Source organism: Zonotrichia albicollis, chromosome 16, assembly GCF_047830755.1.
Source record: "Zonotrichia albicollis isolate bZonAlb1 chromosome 16, bZonAlb1.hap1, whole genome shotgun sequence".
Lineage (NCBI taxonomy): Eukaryota > Metazoa > Chordata > Aves > Passeriformes > Passerellidae > Zonotrichia > Zonotrichia albicollis.
Genome location: NC_133834.1, coordinates 10463777 through 10487602, shown reverse-complemented (window position 1 = coordinate 10487602; position 23826 = coordinate 10463777). Strand labels below are relative to the sequence as shown.

At 39.0% G+C, this 23826-nt stretch overlaps 1 protein-coding gene across 2 annotated transcripts in view; it reads right to left on the bottom strand.

Annotated features, from left to right (window-relative positions):
* GRIN2A (glutamate ionotropic receptor NMDA type subunit 2A) overlaps window positions 1–23826 on the bottom strand; it is a 156919-nt gene that overhangs the window by 70665 nt on the left and 62428 nt on the right. For both annotated transcript variants that reach the window (XM_005487641.4, XM_014267491.3), the window contains exon 4: window positions 1533–2128. In XM_005487641.4, the coding sequence (XP_005487698.2) occupies window positions 1533–2128 (596 nt within the window). The remainder of the gene's footprint in view (window positions 1–1532; window positions 2129–23826) is intronic.

Sequence of the window (23826 nt, the reverse complement as noted above, 5' to 3'; positions counted from 1 at the left end):
GGAAAGGAAGCACAAAAAAAACCTGCAAGTGTCATACTAAAGGCAAGTTCTCACTAATGAAATGTTAAAATCCATTTACTTAGTTGTATTTGGCTTTTAAGAAAGCTTCTGAAGAATGCTGTGTGCAAAGAGGCTGTTTTCATGGAAAACTGTTCCAGGACATCGTGTGGTAATCAACCCCTAATCTAAATATGCACATACATCTCAAGATTAAAACTGTTCCAAAACCTCCTTTTTGAAATCAGCACCAGCTTTCCTTCCTGTGCCTGCTTTTTTGTAGAAAGCACTTCATCTGCACTATTTGGTTAGAACAAAGGTCATAAATACTTCCTAGTAACTTCCATATTGACAAGAGTTATTAAAAAATATGCAAGAGATCCTACTTCCTCTCACAGACCAGATAAAGAAATATATTACCATGCAACATTTTGGATAGAAGTAATCAGAAGTATCAAGTCTAAAAGGGATAATTAAAAAGAAAAAAATAATAATAACAAAATAAGAATCCTGATTAAACTTTGGCAGCTCCCATCTAACAAACTGTTTAGAGAAAACACCTATGTCAGCTTGGATTAATGCTGGTTAAGTTTCACAGTTATTCTATCAGAGGTGACAAAAATATACCCTTACAAGTAAAGGGAACAGATTTCAGTTCTCATGTGATAAAAGCTGCCTAACTAATGTAATACTTCTATAATTTCCAGGGACAGTGCTTTAATGCTGCACATCGCTTGTCCTCTAAAATATGACCAGGTTCCTGCTGATGCAAGTGGTACAGGCTCAGCCTCCAGAGCTTTTTGGCAATTTTACCTCATAGTTAAAGCACACAACAGTCCAATTTTGTTCACTCAGCTTCATACCCTCTCAGACCAATTTCTGTCATCTTCCACACTAGATTCTGAGCAGTGTTTATTCTCCACAGCACCCATCACCTCCAGGAGCACAGCTATTGTCATTGTCATGGACATATTTTCTGAAAAACCCTTCATTAGGATTTTTTCTCCTGAGAAGCTGAGAGGCCTCAGAAACTAAATGTAAACAATGATTATCTGCTGCAGTGGAATGCAGCAGGTGCATCTGTGATTGGTCTCATGTGATTGTTTCTAATTAATAGCCAATCACAGTCCAGCTGTCTCTGGTCAGTCACAAGATTTTATTATCATTTCATTCCTTTCTATTCCTTACAAGCCTTTTGATGAAATCCTTTTCTTCTATTCTTTTAGTATAGTTTTAATATACCATATTCTTTTAATATAATATAGATCATAAAATAATAAATCAGCCTTCTGAAACATGGAGTCAAGATTCTCATCTCTTCCCTCATCCTGGGACCCCTGTGAACACCACCACAATCTATCAGTGCTGCAAGTCCTCTTGCACATTCTCCTGCAACATCTGAAAACCCCTGCTGAAAAGGGGCTCAATGGGATTAGCAAAAAACAATATTCCCCTTCAGCAAACATACAGTGGCAATAAAAGAGAAAACTATCAAGGCTGCAGAGGTTAAAATGACCCAAAGCAATCATCCTTACTTGTGCAAGGTTTGAGAGGGCCGGTCGTTTTTCTCCAGCTGTCCGTAGCAGCTCGTCCGTGCCTCAGGAAGGAAGGAGTACTTGTCCAGCATGGCTGAGGCAGCAGTGGCAATGACCCCCAGGCCATCCCGGACCCGAGCCTCTAAACTGTAGTCCCACTCATCATAAGCTGCTGAAATGAGTCCTGAAGGAAACTCCTTGGGAGTGATTTCTGTGTTACCACTAACCAGGCTGGGAACTATCCAAAAGAAATCATAGCCAGTGAGGCCCAGGGAGCGAGCCTCATCCAGGATGTAGACAGCTTCATCCTTGGAACAATACAGCAGGATGACAGATGAATGGATTTTCTTCAGCTGGATTTGGGTCTTGGCATCATCTCCAAAGGCAGTATCGAGTATGATGACATTCTGCATGTCCCAGCCCACAAAGCTGTTTTCCACAGTGGTCTTAATGACATTGATGAAATCTCGATATCCAGGGAAAGTGGTGGTCACCAGAGAGAACACGTGCCAGTCATAATCCTGCATGATCTTCAGCATGATAATGGCTTCTTGCTGGATGGAAGCCCCAAACTGGAAGAACGTGGACATGACATCCTAAAATACCAAACACAGCAAAAGATTAGCAACTTGGTGCAGCTCCAAAGGGAACAGAATCTCTAATTCTGCTTTCTGTTCTACCAGAGCTGCCAAACTTCCATTGCATTCCAGTAACTTTCTGTGGTTTATCATTTTCAGACCATCAGTAAGCAACACTGACCAAAGGTACTTATAGCTAATCAAAATATTTGCCAAAAAAAACCAAACTGATATTTACATGAGAAATTTCCAAGTGCTGGATCACTTGCAGAAAACTCAAATCAGTAGCTACTGAGGCAGCTCCCTGGGGACAGCCACCCACAGTTAAACAACTCTCCAGCAGGAAGTTTTACATTCCTGTAAAAACATCAATGCAACCCAACAAACTCACAGCAATTTGTAGTTACAACAGAAATAAACTGCAATGAACGTGCTGGAGGAGCTCTGTACTTCCAGACATAATGTCTGAGTGGGAATTCAGCTCCAAGGTTCACTAGGCTTGGTGCAAGCTTTCAGACTCTGCAGAAGGAGATTTTCTGTCCCCAGGGACTGAGTTCAGTGCTGGTCCTGCTCCGTTCAGAGCACACAGCCCATTGATGCCTGATGGAGAATTAAGGGGATGGGACTCCAAGGACAACCAGCAATCTGTCAGTGTCCTCATTAGATGGAAATAACTTCAAACAACGGCCTCACAGTCTGCAATGGCTCTGTAATGTTGCCCAAGACAGATTTGTTTCTAATATTTGTCTTATGATTTACAGAATTCATAACATTTTATACAGTACAAGGGCAGGTGCTGCTTATTTTGACATCATCAGAAATAGGCAGCACAATTCATTTTGTTGGCACTAAATTTCCAAACACTTTCAGTGGTATATTTTTACTAAGCTGCTGTATGATCTAAATTTATTTTTTTAATTTTACATTCTGCATTTATATACAATAATTAGAGTGCCTAAACTATACATGGGAAGCAGTATAATCTTTATTCTTTTTTATATTTACTTCAGTATTTATTCTTGACCAATAGAGGAAACTTATTTGCATCATTTTCAGACACAGAAAGCATGAACTCCTGGTGAAACAAAAGCTTATGATTTAAAAATAAGATATGAATCATTCAAGATTTCTTATGCAGGCTTCTGAAGGAAGACACATATGATGTTTTTAATTTAAAGAGTTTTATGATCATGGTCACAAACTGCTATCCTCTTTTACACTTGCAGGGAACAGAAACAGATTCATTGATTTCATGGCAGGGTGGTGTTAAACATACAAATATTAGTGAGAATGAGAGCTCAGCTCTGCAAATCTATTCCAAGAAAACAGTCTGTACTTTTTTAAATAGATGAAGAGTGTTATTACTTTCCAAGAGTTAAGAAGCTGGTACCAGGATTTTATATAGTTTGACAGCAATAAAAATCTTACAACTTGTGTCAGACCTGAAGACTGATATTGAAGGTATAAAATCACACTGCTGGTGGTAATGAAATCATCTGCCATGGCTTCTTTGGTACCTTATGACATTCTGAATGCCAGAGACAGATTTGAAATGTTTTGGGTTAATTACAAATGTTATAAAATATGTTTTGGAGAAGAATTGAATGAGGAATATTTGGTTGCTGATTTCTACAAGGAGCTATTTCCCAGTGACTTGGACTAGATACGTAAAAGCCAGTAAAGATTTTCATGTGGGGACTCACAGCTTAAGGAACCCAGCACACAGAAAAGCTGCTGAGAGTCAGCATTTAATGATTTAATTACTGATTTACTACTTCAAAGTAAAGTAGATACCTACAGACAGTGCCCTGAATCCAACTTTGGTGCAGCTCCTAACTGATCATAAAAAATATTGTAATTCAAAGCCAATCACTTCAGTTTTCTTCTCCAACTCTTATCTTTGTTTCCATTTATGATTGTGCTAAATAACAGTAAAAAGTAAAACCATTTACAGTAGATTAAGTAGATTGTATCCATCATATCCTTTCAACTCTTCCCATTTCTGTATGTGTTTTATAGCAATGGAATAATTCTTTCAAGCAATAGATACACCTTGGTCCTTTGTGCATCACAAGGAACTTCTCCAATGAGGGCATTGCCCCCAACATTTGAGGGCAAAAAAAAAAAAAAAAAAAATCACATGGACATTTTTAAGTGTGACCTTTCTAACTAGTAAATACAGATTTTTAACCTAGAGCAGTCCTTGGCATCTTCCCTGGCAATTAAGAACAGTCTTGAGCACAATGCTCCGTGTCACCATTGCAGCAAGCTGATGACAAAAGAGAAGTCATAAAAGTAAATCCTTTCCTTCAGTAAATATTATGTTAGAAAAAGTTTATGAAAGGAGTTCAGATATTTTTGTAAAGGTCACGCCCATATTACAAGAACCCATTTCCTGTAACTGTGAATGCAAAGTCTAGTCAAAATCAGGCAACCATTAATCAATTTGCGATTAAAATGCTAAAAAACACCTGTAATTATACAGTGGAAAGAAGTTTGGGGTTAGGAAAAATGGAGACACAAACATCCTGAGTGAGATTCTCATCTGAAGAAATTCCATGTAACTGCACTGACTTCTCTGGATGCTTTTATGGACCTGAAGACCTGACTGTATTTACAATGCATTTGAAACAGATGGAAAATTACAAGGAAATTGCAGCCTTAGGAACTTCAGCAGATACTTAAATGACTATAAGGAGAATATTCAAGGACATATCCATTAAATGGGGGGGAAGGGTGAAGTTTAGTGAAAAAAATAGCAAATAAATAAATAGAACTGTATCAGATTCAACTATTGTATTCTTAAACATCTACAGAGCCTTTCATTTTGGGGGGTTTTAAGCTTCACATTCTTTTCAAAAAGCATTATTATTCCTCTGCTTTATACAGACTTAAATTCCATATGTGTAATAAAATACTAAGTTCCAATTTTCTACATTCAAATGCAAACTAGAGGGATGTTTTTAAAAAACAAAATTATTGCGTTATTTTCATTTAACTGTCATCTTGTCGTGTACTGAGACATCCATCTAAATCATTGCTGAAGCAGGAATACAGATGTAATATCAGAGGTGCTTTGAATGCACACTAGAAATATTTTACTTTCAATCCTCAATGTCTCCAACCATTGAGATTATTGGTGGAGGTTGCAAGGAAGGAGTACAATTTATCCAGGGCAAGAAAATTTTTACAGAGGAATTTTTCTCGGATAAATCTCAAAGCATGACAATCCCAAGACGTTACATTTAGTATGAGTAAAGATTTAGTTGGAAGTATTTTTCTCTTCCAACTTCTTAGCTAGATTCCACCACATCCATGTGAACAAGAAACAGCAGTGAGAAGATAAAGAGCAAATGAAAACATTTTGTTTCTTTCTGTCTTGCACATGAATGTACTGTTACAGCAAAACATCTCCCCATATGTTTCATAGCAGAAGGAAGTAATCCTTCAGTTTGCTTCTTGCAAAATGTTATTCCTGAATTTTGTATGTGACAAGGTTCTGTGGTTGCAGGAGAGGGCACCTCAGCGTTCCCACGCTCGGGCACAGAGCAGCCCAGCTCCCCTGCTGCTGTCATTTCCACATTCATATCTTGGAGTAAGTTGTTTTTAATTAGTGTACCCAGCCCATAAATTTGTCACTGTTGTCAGAAATGCACATTTCACTTCCCAATTCCAGCAAATTACTGGAATATTTATCTGGAAATCTCCTCCTCAGCCATTGTCACAACATCTCAGTTTCCCAGCTCTGGCCTTTCCCTGAGCCCAGCAGGGTCACTCCCACTGAGGGAAGCCCTGGTGCTGCTTTCTGCCTGCAGGGAAAAGGCTGCAGGAGTTGGTCAGCTGAGGAAAGAAATACCTGTTATCTAAACTAGTGTAGCTTTTGTTAAATGAAAATTAAACTCTAAACCAGAACAAAACTGGGGTCAACATGGAAGCAAATCAATTTTCTTCTCTGCAGACATAGCAAGGGACAATCACTTCACTGGTAAGACAATATTATGACAGGAAGGGAAAAACCAATATGAAAGAGTCTAAAAAGCAATCCAGAGGATGATTTTATTCAAATAGCAGCAAGATTATCATGACAGGACTACAAGTAGGACTTTAACGCTATCTTAATTGCTTCATTCTTATTCTCCTTCACAGAGATCAGCAAAAATAATTTTTCTCTGATTATTCACCACTGTAAATCAGACAACCCATTTTCATAAAGATTTACAGCATGTGGTGCCAGGTCTCCATATACAGTGCAAGCTGTTCCCTGTTTAATGAAATACCGTAGTTATTTTTCATTTTTATAAAGACTGGAAATAATGAAAGCCAGAGGTTAGTCATGAATTCAACTGAATAATTTAGCATCACATCAAAAATACACTGGATAAAATTATTTGTGCTGATCTCAGATGTAGGTAAAAACATGCATTTTGCAAGGCATTAACTTGGTACCATTTTTTTGGACTACTTGAAGTGGTGCCTTGATTCCCTGGTAAACATGAGGTGAATTGCATTTCTCTGCCATGAATTTCCAGGCCCCAGCCACAGGGTTTTCCTTTGTTTCCCCATGCCAAACTTGCAAGTAAATGCAAGCACTGAAGTGGAAGAGCTGAAAGGAAAACCTTTCCTCCAAGACACCCTGCATATTTTTGAATCCTTAAGTTATTAAATTCCGCCTCTATTCATTAAGAGAGAGAGCAGGCAATTCCCAACACAAACAGCTCACTGAGGTGCCCAGGGAGAAAACTCCTCCATTATCACCATGGGAGCAATTTGAGGGAGGTTATACAAAAATTTGTACTTCCATACAAAGCATAGCAAGATGTGAGGGTGGAAGTAATTTACTCATTCTTACAAAAAGCAGAAAATCCTTGCTTCCCAAGGACCTGCCACCTCTCTGGCCTCACATATGGTGAAACCAGAGCCAGAAAAAGGGTGGAAATCTTCTTACTCTGTAATTTAACTGCTGCAAATGCACAGCTACTAAATGTACAAAGGTCAACTAAAAGGACAAACTGAAGCCTTACTTTTATTTTAAAAGTTCGCTCTAGGAGAGGAACACTGAATTAGAGAAGGGCAATAGAACGCAAGGGAGTGCATTATGGGTTTCTAATATCTGACATGTCCCCTTTTATTATTTCACGGAATAAATACCAGAGAAACATGATTTCAAAAGGTTAGCACTGGCCTAATCAAGCATGTTCTTTCCCATTTCCAGAGGGAGTCTGCAGAAATTCATTTTGCAGACTTCTGTATTTTCAGGTCATGGCTTCATCCTAAGAATTTTGCTAGATAACAGGTTCTGTGGGTTTTATTTCCTTTTTATTATATCCATTTAATGTTATACCACCTATTTGGCTTACCTAGGCCTGTTAAAAGAGCTGAAGTTTGTTGCTTTTTTTCTTTTTGGGTACCAGAATAGCAAATAAACAAAGAGAAAATAATGAAAACAGGGTTTATAGCAATCATTGCAGAGTCACCTGGGTTTGATCCTTTACATTTTCAAAAAATAGATTGTCATGTCTAATGAAAGTAACTCAATATGTGATTACAGTGAAATAACCTAATTATGGAAGACGACTGGTTTTGCACAGAGCTCATGAGCCATTCCTGGGCTGGAGCTCACTCACCATCTGGGTTTTCTTTCACAGATTATTCAAACTCTGGAAATTGGGGTGGCTCAGTGTGAGCTCCTGATCAACCAGGACAGACAGGTGAAAAATGTTTTCAAAGGCTGAAATGAGCCAACAAGAAATGAGCCAACAAGACTGCGACCAGGCAATAAAATCCTGAGAATGTTCACATGAACCAGCAGGGATTTTGGGGTGCTCATTTGATGCAAAGTTTATTTACAAGATGCCTTCTTTCTAGATAGACGTTAATTTCCATAGTTAAAGAAATGTTTTGCATTACCATGTTTACCATGAATATTTCAATGAGGAAGGGTAAAATCGTGGGTCTACAAAATGGCAATATGGAGCTGCTTTGCTATTTGAGTAAGTAACAGCTATTCTGCAGCTTGAGTCTGTCCTTTCAGTGAAACCTCTTCAGGCAGTTTTCATGAATGAGGGGAGAGCAACCAGGAAAATTAAAGACTTTCCAAAGACAGGAAAAGCAATTGCTGTGAAGTTACTCCAGTTAATACTGGTGAAGGTAACTGGCTTTCTGCTGTGTGGGAACATTCATCTGCCAACAACTTACATTTGAAACACCAAAACAAAGTTTTGGTGACAGCATTAGGAAAAAAAATGGGGTCCAGTTCCTGCTCTCCCCACAAGGAAGTTCAGAACACAGTGAGGGTGACTTGTTCTGTACAGGCCACCTAACTGACTGCGAAAAAGGAATAAATCATGCAACCTAACCCCAAACCATGATTTTACTGCAAAACTATCAAAATGCACTTGTTGGAAGGTAGAAAACCATGGTGCATTTTCAGAAACAAAAACCATTTTTCAGCCTTATAGAAGGCTATTCACCAGGTATCAGAAATAAAAAGCATTAAGAGAACATCAGAGAGCTTGTGAATTAACCCAGTGAAAGGTCAAGACTCAGGAAATCCAGCAGGGATACACACAGGCATTTTGAGAAAGGAAAAGTCAAGGTAACCTTCCTCTCCTAGTACTGGTAGTTCCTTATAACTCACATAATTCATCTCTTGAAATAAAATACCATAAAGATACAGGATATATGAAGGATACCAATCAAATAACCTGGATAGATGTCTGGGAAACAAACAAAAATCTTTATATATGGACTGTCCATCCCCACTACATCTCATATTCCACTGGGGCTTTATTTATCAATGTTCCCTTTGTTTCATATCACTCTTCTTTTTACTACCAAAACAAACACTGGGCCATGGGGAATACCTCACCTTCCTCCAGTTGCAGTCTGACTGTAGAGAATTATCTATCAAATCAATTAGTTCATTCACTTTGAACCACATCTGCTCCCATAAGGCCATCACAGGTGAGCTGCTCTTGATTCATGGGCATTTTGGGCAACTTAAATGAATATAAAAGCAAAGCATTTAGGTTACAGTGTGTTATATTATTTCTTGGAACAGACAGCTAGGTCTAATTATTAATCCTGAAAACAATCCTGCTGATAATGTCTATGCTTCCTGAAATAAGCCCTGTTCATGGGGTTTAACCAGGTCCAAAATGAATCCCAGATAGCCAGGTTTCAGTAAGTCAGATGGATCTGTGACACAAAGGAAGATTCTAAAGTTTTCAAGCAACTCCAGAAAGACAGAAAATTAAAAATAGTGCTTTATCTTCCTCTTTAAATAAGAATTGAAGCTTGCCAATTCATATTTTTTAGATTTTCAGTAAATAAAATCTTATTGTAATAGTTAAGACTTACATACCTTACTGCCCCAAAGGATAATATCATAAGTATTTAAAAAGCACAGTGGTCACATTTTGTCTGATTAACAGCTTTTTACAGCACCAGCCTAATTCATTCTCTTTCCAGAATCAGTTACCCATACTGACTTCACTCTACCGTACCATAGGTTTAAACCGGCACACAAGTTACCATGAGCCATCCACAGAATGTGCTAGAATCCAATTTACTTGACATCTTCTTGAGTATCTGCTAAATTACAATATGTAGTGGTAATATTTTAGCTAAGTAAAATTTGATGTGTTTATATTACTATTGCTGTGCAATCAAAAAATGTAAGTTGTCTGAACAGCTTATGGAAACTTTCAAGAATCAATGCCATGCAATAATTCCTCCCAGGAACAAATTTTCATTCCAGCTATTTAGTATGCAAGACTCCTAAGCACTTTGCATAATTATATGACTTTTAAAATGTCATTTTCATACATATTGTATACCCCAATCTATAGGAAAAGTTGCTTAGAACAAAGATTTAGGGTGGTTGAGGATAAGTTTAATTTTCTGTTAATATCTCTTTTCTAGCACAAGTATTGCACAGGAAAATCCTGCAATATCAAACCACTTACAGTTCACACATCGACAAAAGTTACGAAAATTTACAGCTTTTGCCATTAGGAGCTTTTAAAATAACACTATCCAATCTTATTAATCCTGTAAACAGAACTATGGCCAAGAATTTGGCATTAAATCCAAAATCAGTAGCAATATAGGATTTAATAGCAGCTGAATTAAGCCAAAAAGGCTGTTTGCTTATAGTATGTATTGCACGTGAGCATAAATGTCATACACTATATAGAAAGATAAGCTTAATTGAATATAAATAAAATGCCTTAAGATATCATCTCCTTATCTAAAAACATTTGGCCTCAACTGAATGCTAAAACACTTCTCACTTGTGTTGAGGATGAGAAGCCAGAAAACCATTAACTAAGTCATTTCCATACATCTCCACTTAGCAAGTAAAAACGAAGGTAACAAACAACCTCCTCCTCCACCCCCTTCCACCAAATGGTGAGTATAGAACATTAGGAGAATAAAAGAAATTTAAAAAGCCAATTTAATTTTTTACTGTGTGCTTGTAACTGTGCTTTTCCTTGATGAGCCAGAAATCTTGGAGCAGCACCTCTGTGAACTGCTTGGACCAGAGAGAAACCCAACAGCCAGACACAAGCTGGGGAGGGCAGGCAGACAGATGGGAAGGGAATTTTTTAAGAGGAAGGCTGAGCAGAGTTCAAGGGAGCCATTCCAAGCAGCTTTCCATGGCAACAGAGATTTGTAGGATAAATTTAAGTATCAGAGGAAGATAAGAGATTGAAGACTCTTGATCTCATCAAGAAGACAGGCATTTTGGTTCCCCAGGTAGTCTGGGTGCTAAACAAGAAGAGGAGCAAACCTGACTCACCTGCCTTGGGAAAGCAAAGTGACAAAACCCCTGTAACTCACCCAAAGCACATTAAATTCCTCTTGGAGGAAGAGTTTCACAATGCTCAGAATGCTCCTCTGCTCTGAGGTATAATCAGCACATCTGAAGAGGGGACTGTACTCCAGGGAAGTTCCATTTATGCTTATCCTTTCTATTTTCCTCTTCAGGCACCATCTCCAGCCTCTGGGCAAAACTGCAGCTGCTCTTGTGTTATGCTAATAGATATTACAGGCTTTCTCAGACTGAGGGATCAGCCTATCAATCTAGAGATTAACTTCCTTTTCCACTGTACGTTTAAGAGCAGCAGGTCAGAAGCAAGTTCAGTTACAAAATTTCTGATTTGAGATCTAAATCCATACTTACATATCACCCTAGCTGAAGAGGAGAGGGTGACTAACTGCTCATCCTAGAATTAATCCTACTGATAAGAAGGCAGCACAAAATACACCAACAATGAACAGTATTTCACTGGCACTCACTGCAGAGCCTTTGAACAATCACAAAACAAATACATTTGTGCTAAAGCAGTGGCAAGGGCTCCAGTGCTCAGAGCTGCTGCATCCACAGCAGAAAGAGCTCAGGAAGGCTGTGGAGTTCAGCTGCAGGCAGATCCAACAGTTTCCCCCATCCCAATCCAGATAAGGACATAAGCACTGACTGCATTCTGTGATGGAGCGTGAGGTAATGTAACAGAAATGTGCAGACAAAAAACTCCAATGCACCTACTTTTCTGACTACCCACACTGTTCCTCACATTTGATTAAATCTACATTTTCTTTTTGGCATTCTGTTTAAGGATGCACCAACTTATTTAGTTGCAAGAATATCACACATCAAGAGATTTCCCAAGCATTATTCCCATAAGCAAATAATACTCCAGGCAGAAGAGCTTTACCAACATATATTCAAATTACTGAGACTTTCCATGGGCAGTAAAACTACTTCTTCTGTGAAATAGCTTAGCTTGTTACTTTTCCTTAGTTATGCAGAGGCAAAACATCTTTAAGCATGGCTCTGATTTACAGTTAATATCAGAGGCAAAACAACCTCAAGAAGGGAAATGTTCAAAATACGATTTTTCATCTCCTTACAAGGCATAGTAATTCTTTCTAGAAATTATTATAGATTTAACAGTCATACCACACACTGTAAATGCTGCGGTGTTACAGCAAACTGAGTATCTCATTTCCAGCTATTAAAAAAACATGTTTGTACAATGTGAAGAAGACTGAAGACATCTTTCTGAACCTGCACAATATCTTTGAAGAAAGAAACATCCTAATCCTTCTGCTGAACACAAATAAGTAACAAAACTTATTATATGGATTGATGGTTTTAAGCCCAGAAATTTTTACTAGTTGCATTTAACAACACAAAGCATGCAGCACTTTTCTGGATAGGTACAACACCAAAAAATAAATTACTTCCACAGAATATGAAATTGTAATTTTGAGTTTTTCTAACGTAGGCATGAAACAAAGAAAGACTTGTAGCTAATCTTGGTATATGCAACAACAGATTTTTCAAGTATCCATTGTGCAATTAAATTGCAAATACCATCACATCTAAGTTCAATGGGAGCTCAGTGTGCTCAAAAGTTTTCAGGGGTGGGTTTGCTTAAGCAGAAAGGAGCATCTGCACAAATGTGAGGGTTCATCCATTCCCGTTATATTTTTGCTACTCAGTGTGTCCTCAGAAAAGCATTTCATGCTCAGTTAACTGAAATAGTTTCTCTACAAACACAAAGTGGGAGTTCTTGATCATTTTCATTAACAGAACAAAAGGATTTAGATGCCAATCCTTTGGGTTCCTTTGAAAAAAACCCTTTTGTGTGGGATGACTAACAAACAAAACACCTGTTATAAGTTGTTAAAAGCTTTCGGTTCCGCACATAAAAGATGAGTATTGTTACATTTTGGGGGCCTTATGTAACAAAGCTTGTTAAGGAAGTTGCAGTTTCAGATCAGAATTCAGTGTAAGGGCACAAGGGAATGTGCTTTCCCTTAAACTGTTCATCTCCATTTGTCTCTGTGTCCCCAGTGCCATACTCTGGAACAGCAAAGTTAAGTTTACAAAGTACAAAGAATGCTTTTCTTTTGCAGGTCCTTTAGAAATAACCTATGGTGCCCAAAATCCAGTGTGAAAATACTGATTGAGCAGCGTCCCAGCCATTTCCATCTGATACCTGATCTTCGTAGCAGGTGTATTATTTCACTATTATTAAACATGTCATTAAGTAATTTAGGATTGATCTTCACAACGACTGACTGTGATGTAACATCAGAAAGGAAAAGATAAAAGTTATGATCTGATTCCTTGCAATATATTGCAACAGATATATATATATATATATAATTTATATATATATATATTCCACAAGAACTCCTGAAATACAGGTGAAATGTGGAAGAACAGGGAAACTCAGTGCACAGCTCTCACTAGGCAGTTCTGACCTTCCTCTCAGTGACTCATAATTCTCTGTATACAAGCAATGTGATTTCACGTTTGTCAGATAATGATACTTCATGTTACATTAACAGATAATTTAAAACACCCAAATAATTAAGCTGTGCCAAATCTCCACCTTTTCTGCAATGAAGACAGTCTTCTGGAGCAAGCAGGGATTGTTCTGTGTTCAGATCCAGCTCATATTAGGGAGAAAAGCGCTGATTTTTCAAATCCGTACTAAGTAAGACAGTCTTTCTGCACAGTATACATTGAAAATTGGGAAAGAAAACTGAGATGTAAAATCTTTGCTATAGTGCTTGACAAGCTCCATTCCACAGGAAGTGGAATTGCTTACCCAGGTGAAGCTCTTGAGGAGATGGATACCTGGATGACTCCATGGGACCTGGCATTCCTCCTGCTGGACAGACAGCTGTTCTACCTGCCCAGAGTCTGTCAGTCCATTAGAAACCCCAAAAACAGGAGTACATGCTCATGCAGAGAAAGCTCCCTGCTGCTCCTGCCTCCCCATGGCAGGGGAATTGGTTTGATCAGGTCAGGAGCAGGGTACTCAGGACAAAGGTGTCTCCACAAAGCACACCCGGAACAAATGACCATGTTTGTGTCACCAAGCACGTGCTGCAGGGAGTGGGCCAACACCCACAGCAGGGATCTTCTGTGTTCAGCTTGCCTGGCACAGCCTGCAAAGTCACTGGCAAGGAATTCCGAATCCCTGAGCCCCTCAAAGGATCTTGGATTACCAGAGTGGAGGAGAGGAGCAAAATTCCACCCACTGGAAGGGAACAGTTCCCTTTTATAGGCCTGGACAAGAAGGGCAGAAGTTAAAAAGCACCACAAGACAGAAGGAGTCAGGTGAGCTCTGACCCTACCAGGTGTCCCACAAGTTAGAATTTCATCTGGAACACTGCATCTAAAAGCCATTTCTGGTCACAGCTCAGCTATTTCCACCACATCTTATCCCAGTTCTGCTGTCCAGGGCTGGCACAGAGCCAGACAAACATTTGGCATGTTGGAAATAGATGAACAGTGCAAAACAATTAACTCCCTCATGGGTATCAGAAAATATTTCCTTTCATGGAAATATTTATTTATGGATTATTATCAGTAAAAAATTGGACAACCACTGGTTCTCAGTAAAAGCATTACACATGAAATTTTTTATCCAATTCTGAATGAGACACTTTCATTTGAAAACACAAACAGGAAGTTCTGTCATTTGAATTCATGCTCTTTTTCAGAAAATATAGAAAGGCTCAGAGCAGAAGTAATGCAGTGTGACAGGTGACCGGACACAAATCACAAGCAGTTAAGGAATGCCATTTACAAAGCCCATTTCTTCAAGTTAATCACCCTTATTGATAAACAAATACTAAGAATAACATGATTTAAAATAAAATTAGTGAGAGCCAATAAAAGTTTAACTCACTCAATTACAGCAATAATTGTCCATTACTCTCCAGAATGTAGCTTAGCCAGCACTAATGTCTGTTATTTCAGACTGCATTTGTAAAATGACTGGATCGTAAAATGGGATTTTCACAAAAGCTACATTTCAACAGCTCTCAGTTTCCAAGATATAACAGGTTCCCTTTGTAATAAGGAGTAAGCCTTAGTGTGAGACAGAATAATGTATATCCTTGTAAATCTTTCCTCCTGGAAGATTTACTTATCCCCAACAATAGATGGAATAGTTCAGCACAAATCATGTCACAGTGCCCCACCTCATGAAATGTCTCAAGCACATCCATACAGAAATGGTTTCTAATCTCTGTCAAGTGATAAGTCTGGTCTAAAAGTGGGTGTTTTACTAGAAGAGTTTTTTTAGTACATATGGATGATGATGTGTTGCAATTGATGCCCATAATACAGGATATATCTAAAACACAGGATATAACTTGACTTAAATTATCTTAGTGTCTGAACTGATAACAATATGATTGTGGAATAAAAATTAAAGATGAAAAAACTGTGAATTCTCTTAACATCTGATAAAAAAATTCAAGCTTGTAAAATCAACTATGTTGTACATACTAAATTTTACACTGTATGTGTAGTATTATTTACGCCAGAAGACTTGTGCAGTTTCATCTCCCTCCAGAGAATTAAGAAGCACATTTTCCTTGTAATTTTTTGCCCAACCAATCTCATTAAGGAGTTAAATTTGTCATTATACAGTCACTCCACAGAAACAAGACACACTAACACGTTCCTGCTCTCTATGTAAATTTCAAACAGCTTGTGGTGATCAGTGACAACATCCCATTTGTGTTTCCTATGAAAAATTGTTATTTCTTACAACCTCACCCAAATCCCAGAGAAAGAACAGATTTTATAAACTATTCATGAGCAAAATTCAACACAAAGCACAGAATTAGGTATAAATAAACGTAACATAATTAAAGTAATATACAGATGCTGGGGACTATAGCAGAAATTAGCATATATGGAAAAGTATGGCCTCTCCATAAAGAAGGATTCAAACAGTGGTTTCTAGTTCATGACAACCAGAAGAACATTGCCTATAATTTACCCATCAGCCAAATTAAGCACTGGAACAGCATCAAATCTGGATGAAATTTTTGAAGACTTGCATTGAAGGTAAGCAGGGATAAAGCATTTTGTTGCTTGTTTTGTTCAGAATCCAGGTCATGTTCTGAGCTCTGTGTGTATTCCCTCTCCAACCCGGTTCACAATTCCTCTTCACATCCCAGTTCCCTTTCTGCAGTGCTCCTGCCTTCCAAGTTTCTCTCTGGATTACACCTCAGACTTGCCAAGGCCATTTAAAGTTAATGAAAGTGGACTGGCTGAAATTTCCTTCAGGCTACAATTCTTCCACAGCGCTTTCATGCTTGTCTTTCATGTCAGTAATACTCTGTGTACCCACAGAAATTTAACTTAGCTCTACTAAACTTGCACTCAGGCAGACTGATGAAATACTACAGAAAGGAGTAGCAAATTTCATAACACATCATGCAGATAAAGCATACAGAGATTGCAGGGATGTTCTTCCCTTTAGACTTCATCAATTTCCAGAATGATATTTCAAGCAGTTTTTCAGAAGCAAAATCTCAAAACAGGAAAGGCCTGATCCAAAAATCTCAAATGATTCTACAGCTGGTCAGCACCCATGGCTGTAAAACCTGCACTCATGATGCAAGGAAAGCAAATATCCAACTTACTATCTGTGACAAATTACAGAAGCTTTTCCCATAACATTTTAACCTAAACAAATTGTTCATTTCTAGATCTACAAAGGATCCCAGTAGAGTCATTAGCATGTTAGGAGTATGTTTCTCCAAAACACACTGGTCTTTTTCTTATGATCAGTGTATCGCATTCATCACCATTAACAGTCTCAGAGGTGTTCAACTACTCACACCTGGCTCAGGAAAAAATTGATACCAAAACCCAGGTACTGTCTCCAGGAGGTGGTGAGGGAGGATTATACCTGAACTGGCATATGGTCATAACTTCCAAACATAACCCAAACACATTCTAGGGTTCCTTGAATAGCAAAAAGCATATGATGGTTCATTTACGAAATGAAATTGCACGTATTCTTTCTTCTTTCTTTCAGTGTTTTACCAACCTTGCAAAGTCGTAAACAAAAAGCCAAAACCCACAAAACTTAACACTTTCTCTTCATCTATGCAGATCTGGCATGCTCTCTTTTCCATAAAAGACAAATCTCAGATTAGAAAATTCTGACATTCCGAATTTATATTTAAAGCCTTGCAGTACCTGTGTGCTCAGCTGTTTGATACCCAGGAATAGAAAACATGCATTTTTGCTAAAAGAAAGCAAGTATCCATTTCCTTGGAGCAAAAAGGGTGCAAGCCTCTTTCTTTTCACTTTAAAAAAGGTGAATCCCTAATTTGCAGATCTGTGAAGTACTCCTTTAAAAAATCTGCTGGCATAATGCTTTCCTGGATGAAGAGCCTGATGTTTTGTGGAAGGCATTTTCTTCTGTCATTAAAAGGCTGTGACAGAAATCACTTTTGGGCTTTTCACAAATAATTAAGAGAAAATTAAATTCCTCCTGTTTTAAATGAGTTGTTTTAATTAGAAGTGGAAGAAAGACATAGCTCCCAAGTGACCCACAGTGCATTTGAAACAAACAAAAATATCATTTTCAGCAAGAAAAGCCTGTTTGTGGGTGTTGAACCCCATGTGTGCTGAGCCACACTGATTATTTCTGTAGTGCTCATAGCTAATTTACAGACTTTCCATAATCATAGCATTACAGTGTTTCAATGATTCCTAAACATAGAGGAGTTTATCCCAACACGTTTGTCTGTAATTATCCTGTTGAAGGAAAGCAAAGCAAACAGAGTAATCACATCTTAGAAAAGTGATTCCTGGGAAATTACCATATAAACCTTTCCTGTCCTCGCTTTGAAATGTTTCCAATTTTTGCTGCTTAACACATTTTTTAAAACCTCTGCTCATTAGAATACAGTTTAAAGCCATTTGTGTTTTTGGGGGAAGCTCATTGCATAGGAGGTGGTTTAGCTGAGGAACAGCTCAAATGAGACCCCACACCCTATAGTAAATTTTGTGATTGCTTTTGCTTGACCAAAAACTGCCACAAGCTGTTATCTGTTCCTTGTAGGTTAAGATAAAATGCCCGACTGGAATTGTTAAATTTTTAGCAAACAGGAAACTTTCATTTTTAGATTAGAAGAGCAGCACTGATTAGATGGCAGTGATTACAGAGTGGCTCAGGCAGAGATGCAGAGCTCGTCTCACATCCATGGAGGACTCTCTCCTCTCAGAATTTATTGTACCAGCCTGTCTGGATGAGCCAGGCTGTCTAATGGATCAAGGCAAAGACAAAACAGGTTCACAATTAAAGCTGAGCAAGTCCTGTATCACTCCTAGGGCTGCTCATGAAGCACGTGTTTGAATTCAGAGTGCACATGGCCAAGCTGCACCAGGCAGTGCCTGGACTGCAGAGCAGGTCCCAGGGGAGCCCAGAGCACAGCAGGACTGACGGACAGACAGACAGACTGCAGAGCCAGCCCCTTCCTGCTCCTCACCTCAGGGCAGCAGCAGCCTCAGCAAAACTCCAGTGGCAATCCCACCAACTGTACCCCAGTCTTTTATTTCATTCTTCAACAGCATTGTTTATTATTGTTAATTATAAAATAAACATGTTGGCAGACCTAAATCACAGACTGAAAACCTGACTTTCAGTTTTACAGGATGTAAATAGGAGTTATTGAGGTTGAAGAGGTTTTGACAGGGGGAAAAGCTGTTCCATAAAATCCTCAATTTCTCTCTTAGGGTCTCAGGGTACTCAACTGTGGAGTTTTCTAATTGTCCACTAGCAAAAACTGCCTACTCATAGATTCTGTATTTACATGCAGAATCCTTCTTTGCATGCACTGCACTCTTTGTGAAAAATACCTAATGACATTTGATGTAGCAATTGTCCTTTTATAGTTTTAGACCCTTCATTGATAGTCCTAATGAAAAGTGCCTCTGCAAACATTTTTTATAACTGCACTAATTAATCTGGCAAAGTCTGTAAAACAGTCTAAAAATTGATCTCTCTGATTTTGAGAAGACACCTACATATTTATTTATGTTTTACAAAATACTACATTAATGCAAACAGTGCAAGAATTAATGTGATATTAGTTTAACCTAGCATTGCTTCAATCAATAAATAAAATTAGAATCATTTTCTCTCCCACAACTAAATGCTGAATTTAGCAGTTTTTCCAGATACACAGCCAGATGAGACTAGAAAATTAATTTCATTAAGAGTTCTTTATGCTGTGCTCTTGTAAAACTGAATCTAACTTTTCCCATTGGGCCCACATGGTTTTGAATGAAATTTATCTTAGATGTACAATACTGTAAAATTGCCATCAGCATGAAGTATCACCAAGATCAGCTGCATTTGAATGAGGCCAAAGGAAAGAACTTCTGTGCCACCATTTTCAGCATGGAAAGCTTTCCTCTAAAATAAGATGTTGGCTGTCACTTGGCGCAGCAGGGAGACAAAACTGTCAAAGAAACCATCTATCCTTATCTATCTCCTTTGATACTTCTAACTCTTCTAATGCTTAGCATTGCTAAAGGCTTTAAATTCCTTCTCCTTCAGGGAAAAAAAAGAGTCTCTTACAAGAATAAAACGTTATTTGGTTTAATTCATTCTACAGGAGAAAAGATCTTCTGAAAGCTGAATAATGTTCCCAAGGCCACAGGGACTGCAGGACTAAAATGTCCTATGGGCTTAAGGCTCACATTCTTGAAGATATCCAGGTAGATGCCCACTCCAGTTAAGTTCAAAGCATTATCAGAGCCCCAATTCCTTTGGGATCCGAGCATTGGTATATTCCTAACACATCCCATACTTCCAAGCAGGGCTTTGTGTTTAACAGCTGTTGGTACTGCTCTGAGAGAACTATCACAGTTATCCAGCATCGGCTCCATGCGCACTTTCAGCAGAGCCAACCAAACCAGGAGCTGCCAGAGCTCGTGCAGCCCGTGGATTACACTGCAGCAGCCAGGGGATCAAGGGTAAAACAGCCACACATCCCAGGAGAATCCCACAGCTGGCTGCTTTTGAGGGGAGACACCACTTCTGAAAGGCGCCAAATGACACTTGCAGAGCCCTGCTGTCCTCAGAAACTTCAGAAGAGGGGTGGCTCTAAGCAAATCCAGATCTGTAGAATGTTTTGGAAAGCCCCTCTTATTCTTTACGGTCACCCTCTGCTAAGTGCAGCTTCACAGACCATGACAAACCTGGGAGTGCCAAGCAAAGCCACCTGTTGTCATTTACCCACTGAACACACACTAGATGCTTGATTAATTAATTATAGGTGTTTTCACACTGCCCCAAAGAGTTTTCACACCAGTTTGAAATATGACAGTCGGCTACAAGCTGTGGAAGCACAAGCTGAGAATTACAGAAACCATGAGGTGCCACAGTTAATCAGTGTACACAGAGGGAAACAACATTGCTGTGCTGGGCAGGTGTCACCACAGAGGGGAACATTCCAGTGCACCATTGCCAACCTGGGTCAAAGTCAGACCAATTGCAGGGAGGGAGGGACACAAATAAGGACAGACCACTGGGGTACCAACACTTCCCACCTCCACCAAGGAAACTGAAATTACCCTCTTTTGATGTCAAGACTGAATTCATATTAAACCATTCACTATTAAAACAAGCAGGTAATGGCATTTCTTGCTTGTCCAGGAACACAGCACAAGAGCCATTCACAGGGAGAAATGGTTCAGCAGAAGGTTGGAATTGAGCCAGAGGCAGGGCACAGTCTCTTCCCAACAGTAGCAAAGCTTTGAGTGAACAAAAGCTGGAGCCGTGGTTGTATGGGCCAAATCCCAATCCTTTCCTTGTGCCACAGGGCTGAAGAGTGAGAGAGCAGAAATGCAGCACTCCCTGTATACATTGTGCTCACTGACTCCTTTAATTCAATTGTAATCATTTTGAGCACTGAAAATGCATCTTTGTCTTCGCAAAGAGCTATCTTGGTCAAAAGTGCTAATGTGAATCCTCACAGAAGAACCTTTCTAAGCAGAACAGAAGCCTCCTGGTTTGAAAGCCAGGATTCTTTCTGGACACAACTCTCCTCTAAGATTGTTATAAACACTTTAAAGCCCAAGATTGTTATATGTAAGCTCCTCCTAAATGAGAATTAGTAGTTGCCAAGCAACCTTCAAAAGATTACCATAAAATTCTATAGAAAAATAATCACTAACATATACAAAAAGCACAGGAGTTTGTGGGGGAGTAGAAGAGTTAAAAAAAATAAAAAAGGAAGAGAGAGAAGAGACACCAGAAACATTAAGTTTTCAAACTGACTTTAAGCATTTGCTGTCACTAAATGCAGTTCTGTATGCAAAGCACACCTCCACACCCATCCCAGCAGCTGCATGGCAGAAATTACCTGAACAAACTTCCGTCACCTCATCTCTGCTTAACTTCTGTTACAGGTGAAATTCAACAGGCTCTGAGGCTATATAGCTATGTTAATACAGATAATTGGTATTTTCACAAGCAGGCACACCAGGGCGTTCATATTTGATAGTTAGAGGAGAACCAAATGTTGAAGTCTCAGATTTCCAGGTCCACAAGGCAGGAGCTGCTCCCAGGCTGCAGCATGGACAACAATGAGGGGATTCTGCTCCCTCAGCAGAAACCAGAGAACTGAAATCAGCACAGATCAGATACAGCTCCAAATCTTCATCCTGTTCCCTGGCAAGAACTGAAGAAACCAGGCAGACTATTCCCAGCTACCTAGGCCTAAAAGGCTGTGCTAGCTGCCAACACTTCTTGAGCTGTTTCTTCATAACTTGCCAGGAAAGAAGGAAACAGTGTGATGCATCTGATTTACTGTCATGCAGGGTACAAATGTTTGCTGACTGCACAAGCTATTAAATTCACCTCTATTCATATATATTTCAAGATATTAAATTCAATTATCTTCATTGAAATAAACTGTGCATAGAGCATTTATGATTATAAACTTAAATAGACCATCTTGCAGTGGAATAAATACTTGACATTACAAGTTTCCCAAAATCAATCTGCTCAATATCTGTCTTTCCAACAGTTGGATGCTTAGAGCAGAGGTGTTTATCCTGCTTATTATCCCAAACCTTCTGTGAACAATTTAGCCTCATTCTGGCTCATGTAAAAAGGAAAAATGTCTCAACACTGAGATCACTGCAGTCAGAGCTATGAATAGACTTCAGGGACACACACATTTACTGGGAAGTACAGTCTTGGTAAGTATCTAGATGGAGAAAATAGAAGAAAATTTGGTAAAAGGCATGTAAGGCTGCAAAGCACCCAGTCCCCAGAGTCAGCATTGCCTGGAGCAGATGATCAGACACCAGACATCCAGAGGCCATTGGGAATATGAGTTTTACTTTGATTGTTCAATCTACATATTCACAGACTGTGTCCAATGACTAAGGAACCCTTTGTGACTAACAACACTGTGTTAAATTTTGATGCTGATACCCAAATGTCTTGAGCCATCACAGTACTCTGCTTCCAAATATGACAGTCCTGTTCTGACACCTGCAGCAGTTTTACATTTACATCATGGAAGAAGGCTCAGTTATGCTGACACAGACATGTTCAGAGGATGGCACAAGAAAAATCAGTTCATGATGAACTTCAGAAATGCACCCCAAGCAGTTCTGTTACTTCAGCATTTCTAATTATTTTTAGAAAGGGAGCATATATCAACAAGAAATGGTGCATCATCCATAACTCCTAGTCATTGGGCTACTTTGTTATCTTGGATTTGTGGAAGCCTTCTCAGCACATGGGAATTTCAATTTAAAAGATAGTTGGGTGCAAGCTCTCTGCAAAAGCTTCCTGTCACTGAGGTGTCTCACAAGGCTCCCCAGCCCAGGAGTTGGTGCTCAGATCCCAGTGACACAGCAGCCATCTGCAGTGCCAGCACACAAGGAAGCCCCAAATATGCTAAGTCCCTATAGCCTAAAGCTATCTTTTTTGGCTGAAAAATACTGGATTTCTTAATGCCTCCACAGCTTCCAAAGCTCTTCACTCTTCCGACCTTGGTCACAATTAGTTTTGAGACATGCTCAGGAGAATTACTTAAGAAGTCTAACAATTATAATACAAGTGACTGCTTTCCCCAGGAAAGCAATGAAATGCATAAATGCTTTCTAATCATTGTGTGATACTGAGTCCACAGTAACCTACTTATTAACAGATTATATAAATGGCTTAACCCATCCAAAAATCACTGGAAGGAAAAACAGAATGGTACCTGAGATAGGTGTCTTAAGACAAAAAAAATGCCAAACCAAACACCTTAGTTGAGAATGCAAAATGTATCAAAATTCCTGTCTTGGACCTGCAAAGATAATCCTTAACTGTTGCATATGTTGTATCAATATCAAAAAATCATGTCCAAAAAGAATTGCTTTCCTTAACATACTCATACACAGAGGCAGAGAAACACAGAAGTGAAAACTCCAACCCATTTGAGATCCTCTCTGAGAGGATTTTAACCACATGAGTTGTACATGAGTGAACAATGTTTCAGTGACACGTCCTTAAACTCAGCCTCACCCCATCCAGCCCAGAAGATTAAACCACTCAGTCCAGTGAACCTGGGCAGCCAAAAGGGTGGCCAGAGGCTGTTCCTTGGACTGATGTCAACCTAAAATCCGTGCTTGGAAACAGAAGTCTCCAACTGCTGCTTTTACTCTTTCCAGTGAGGAGCAGAGCAGTTGTGGACACCAGAAACAAGCACTGCCTGGCTAATTTTAAGTCTAAGCAGGTGGTTTTGGACTACAGGACTGTCTCTCGTAAGCAAAACCTTTTTCTGAGCAAAACCTTAACCATGTTGAGGAGAGTCAGTGGTAGAAAAAGAGGTGGCAGAAAAATAATATTTTTTTAAATTAATAA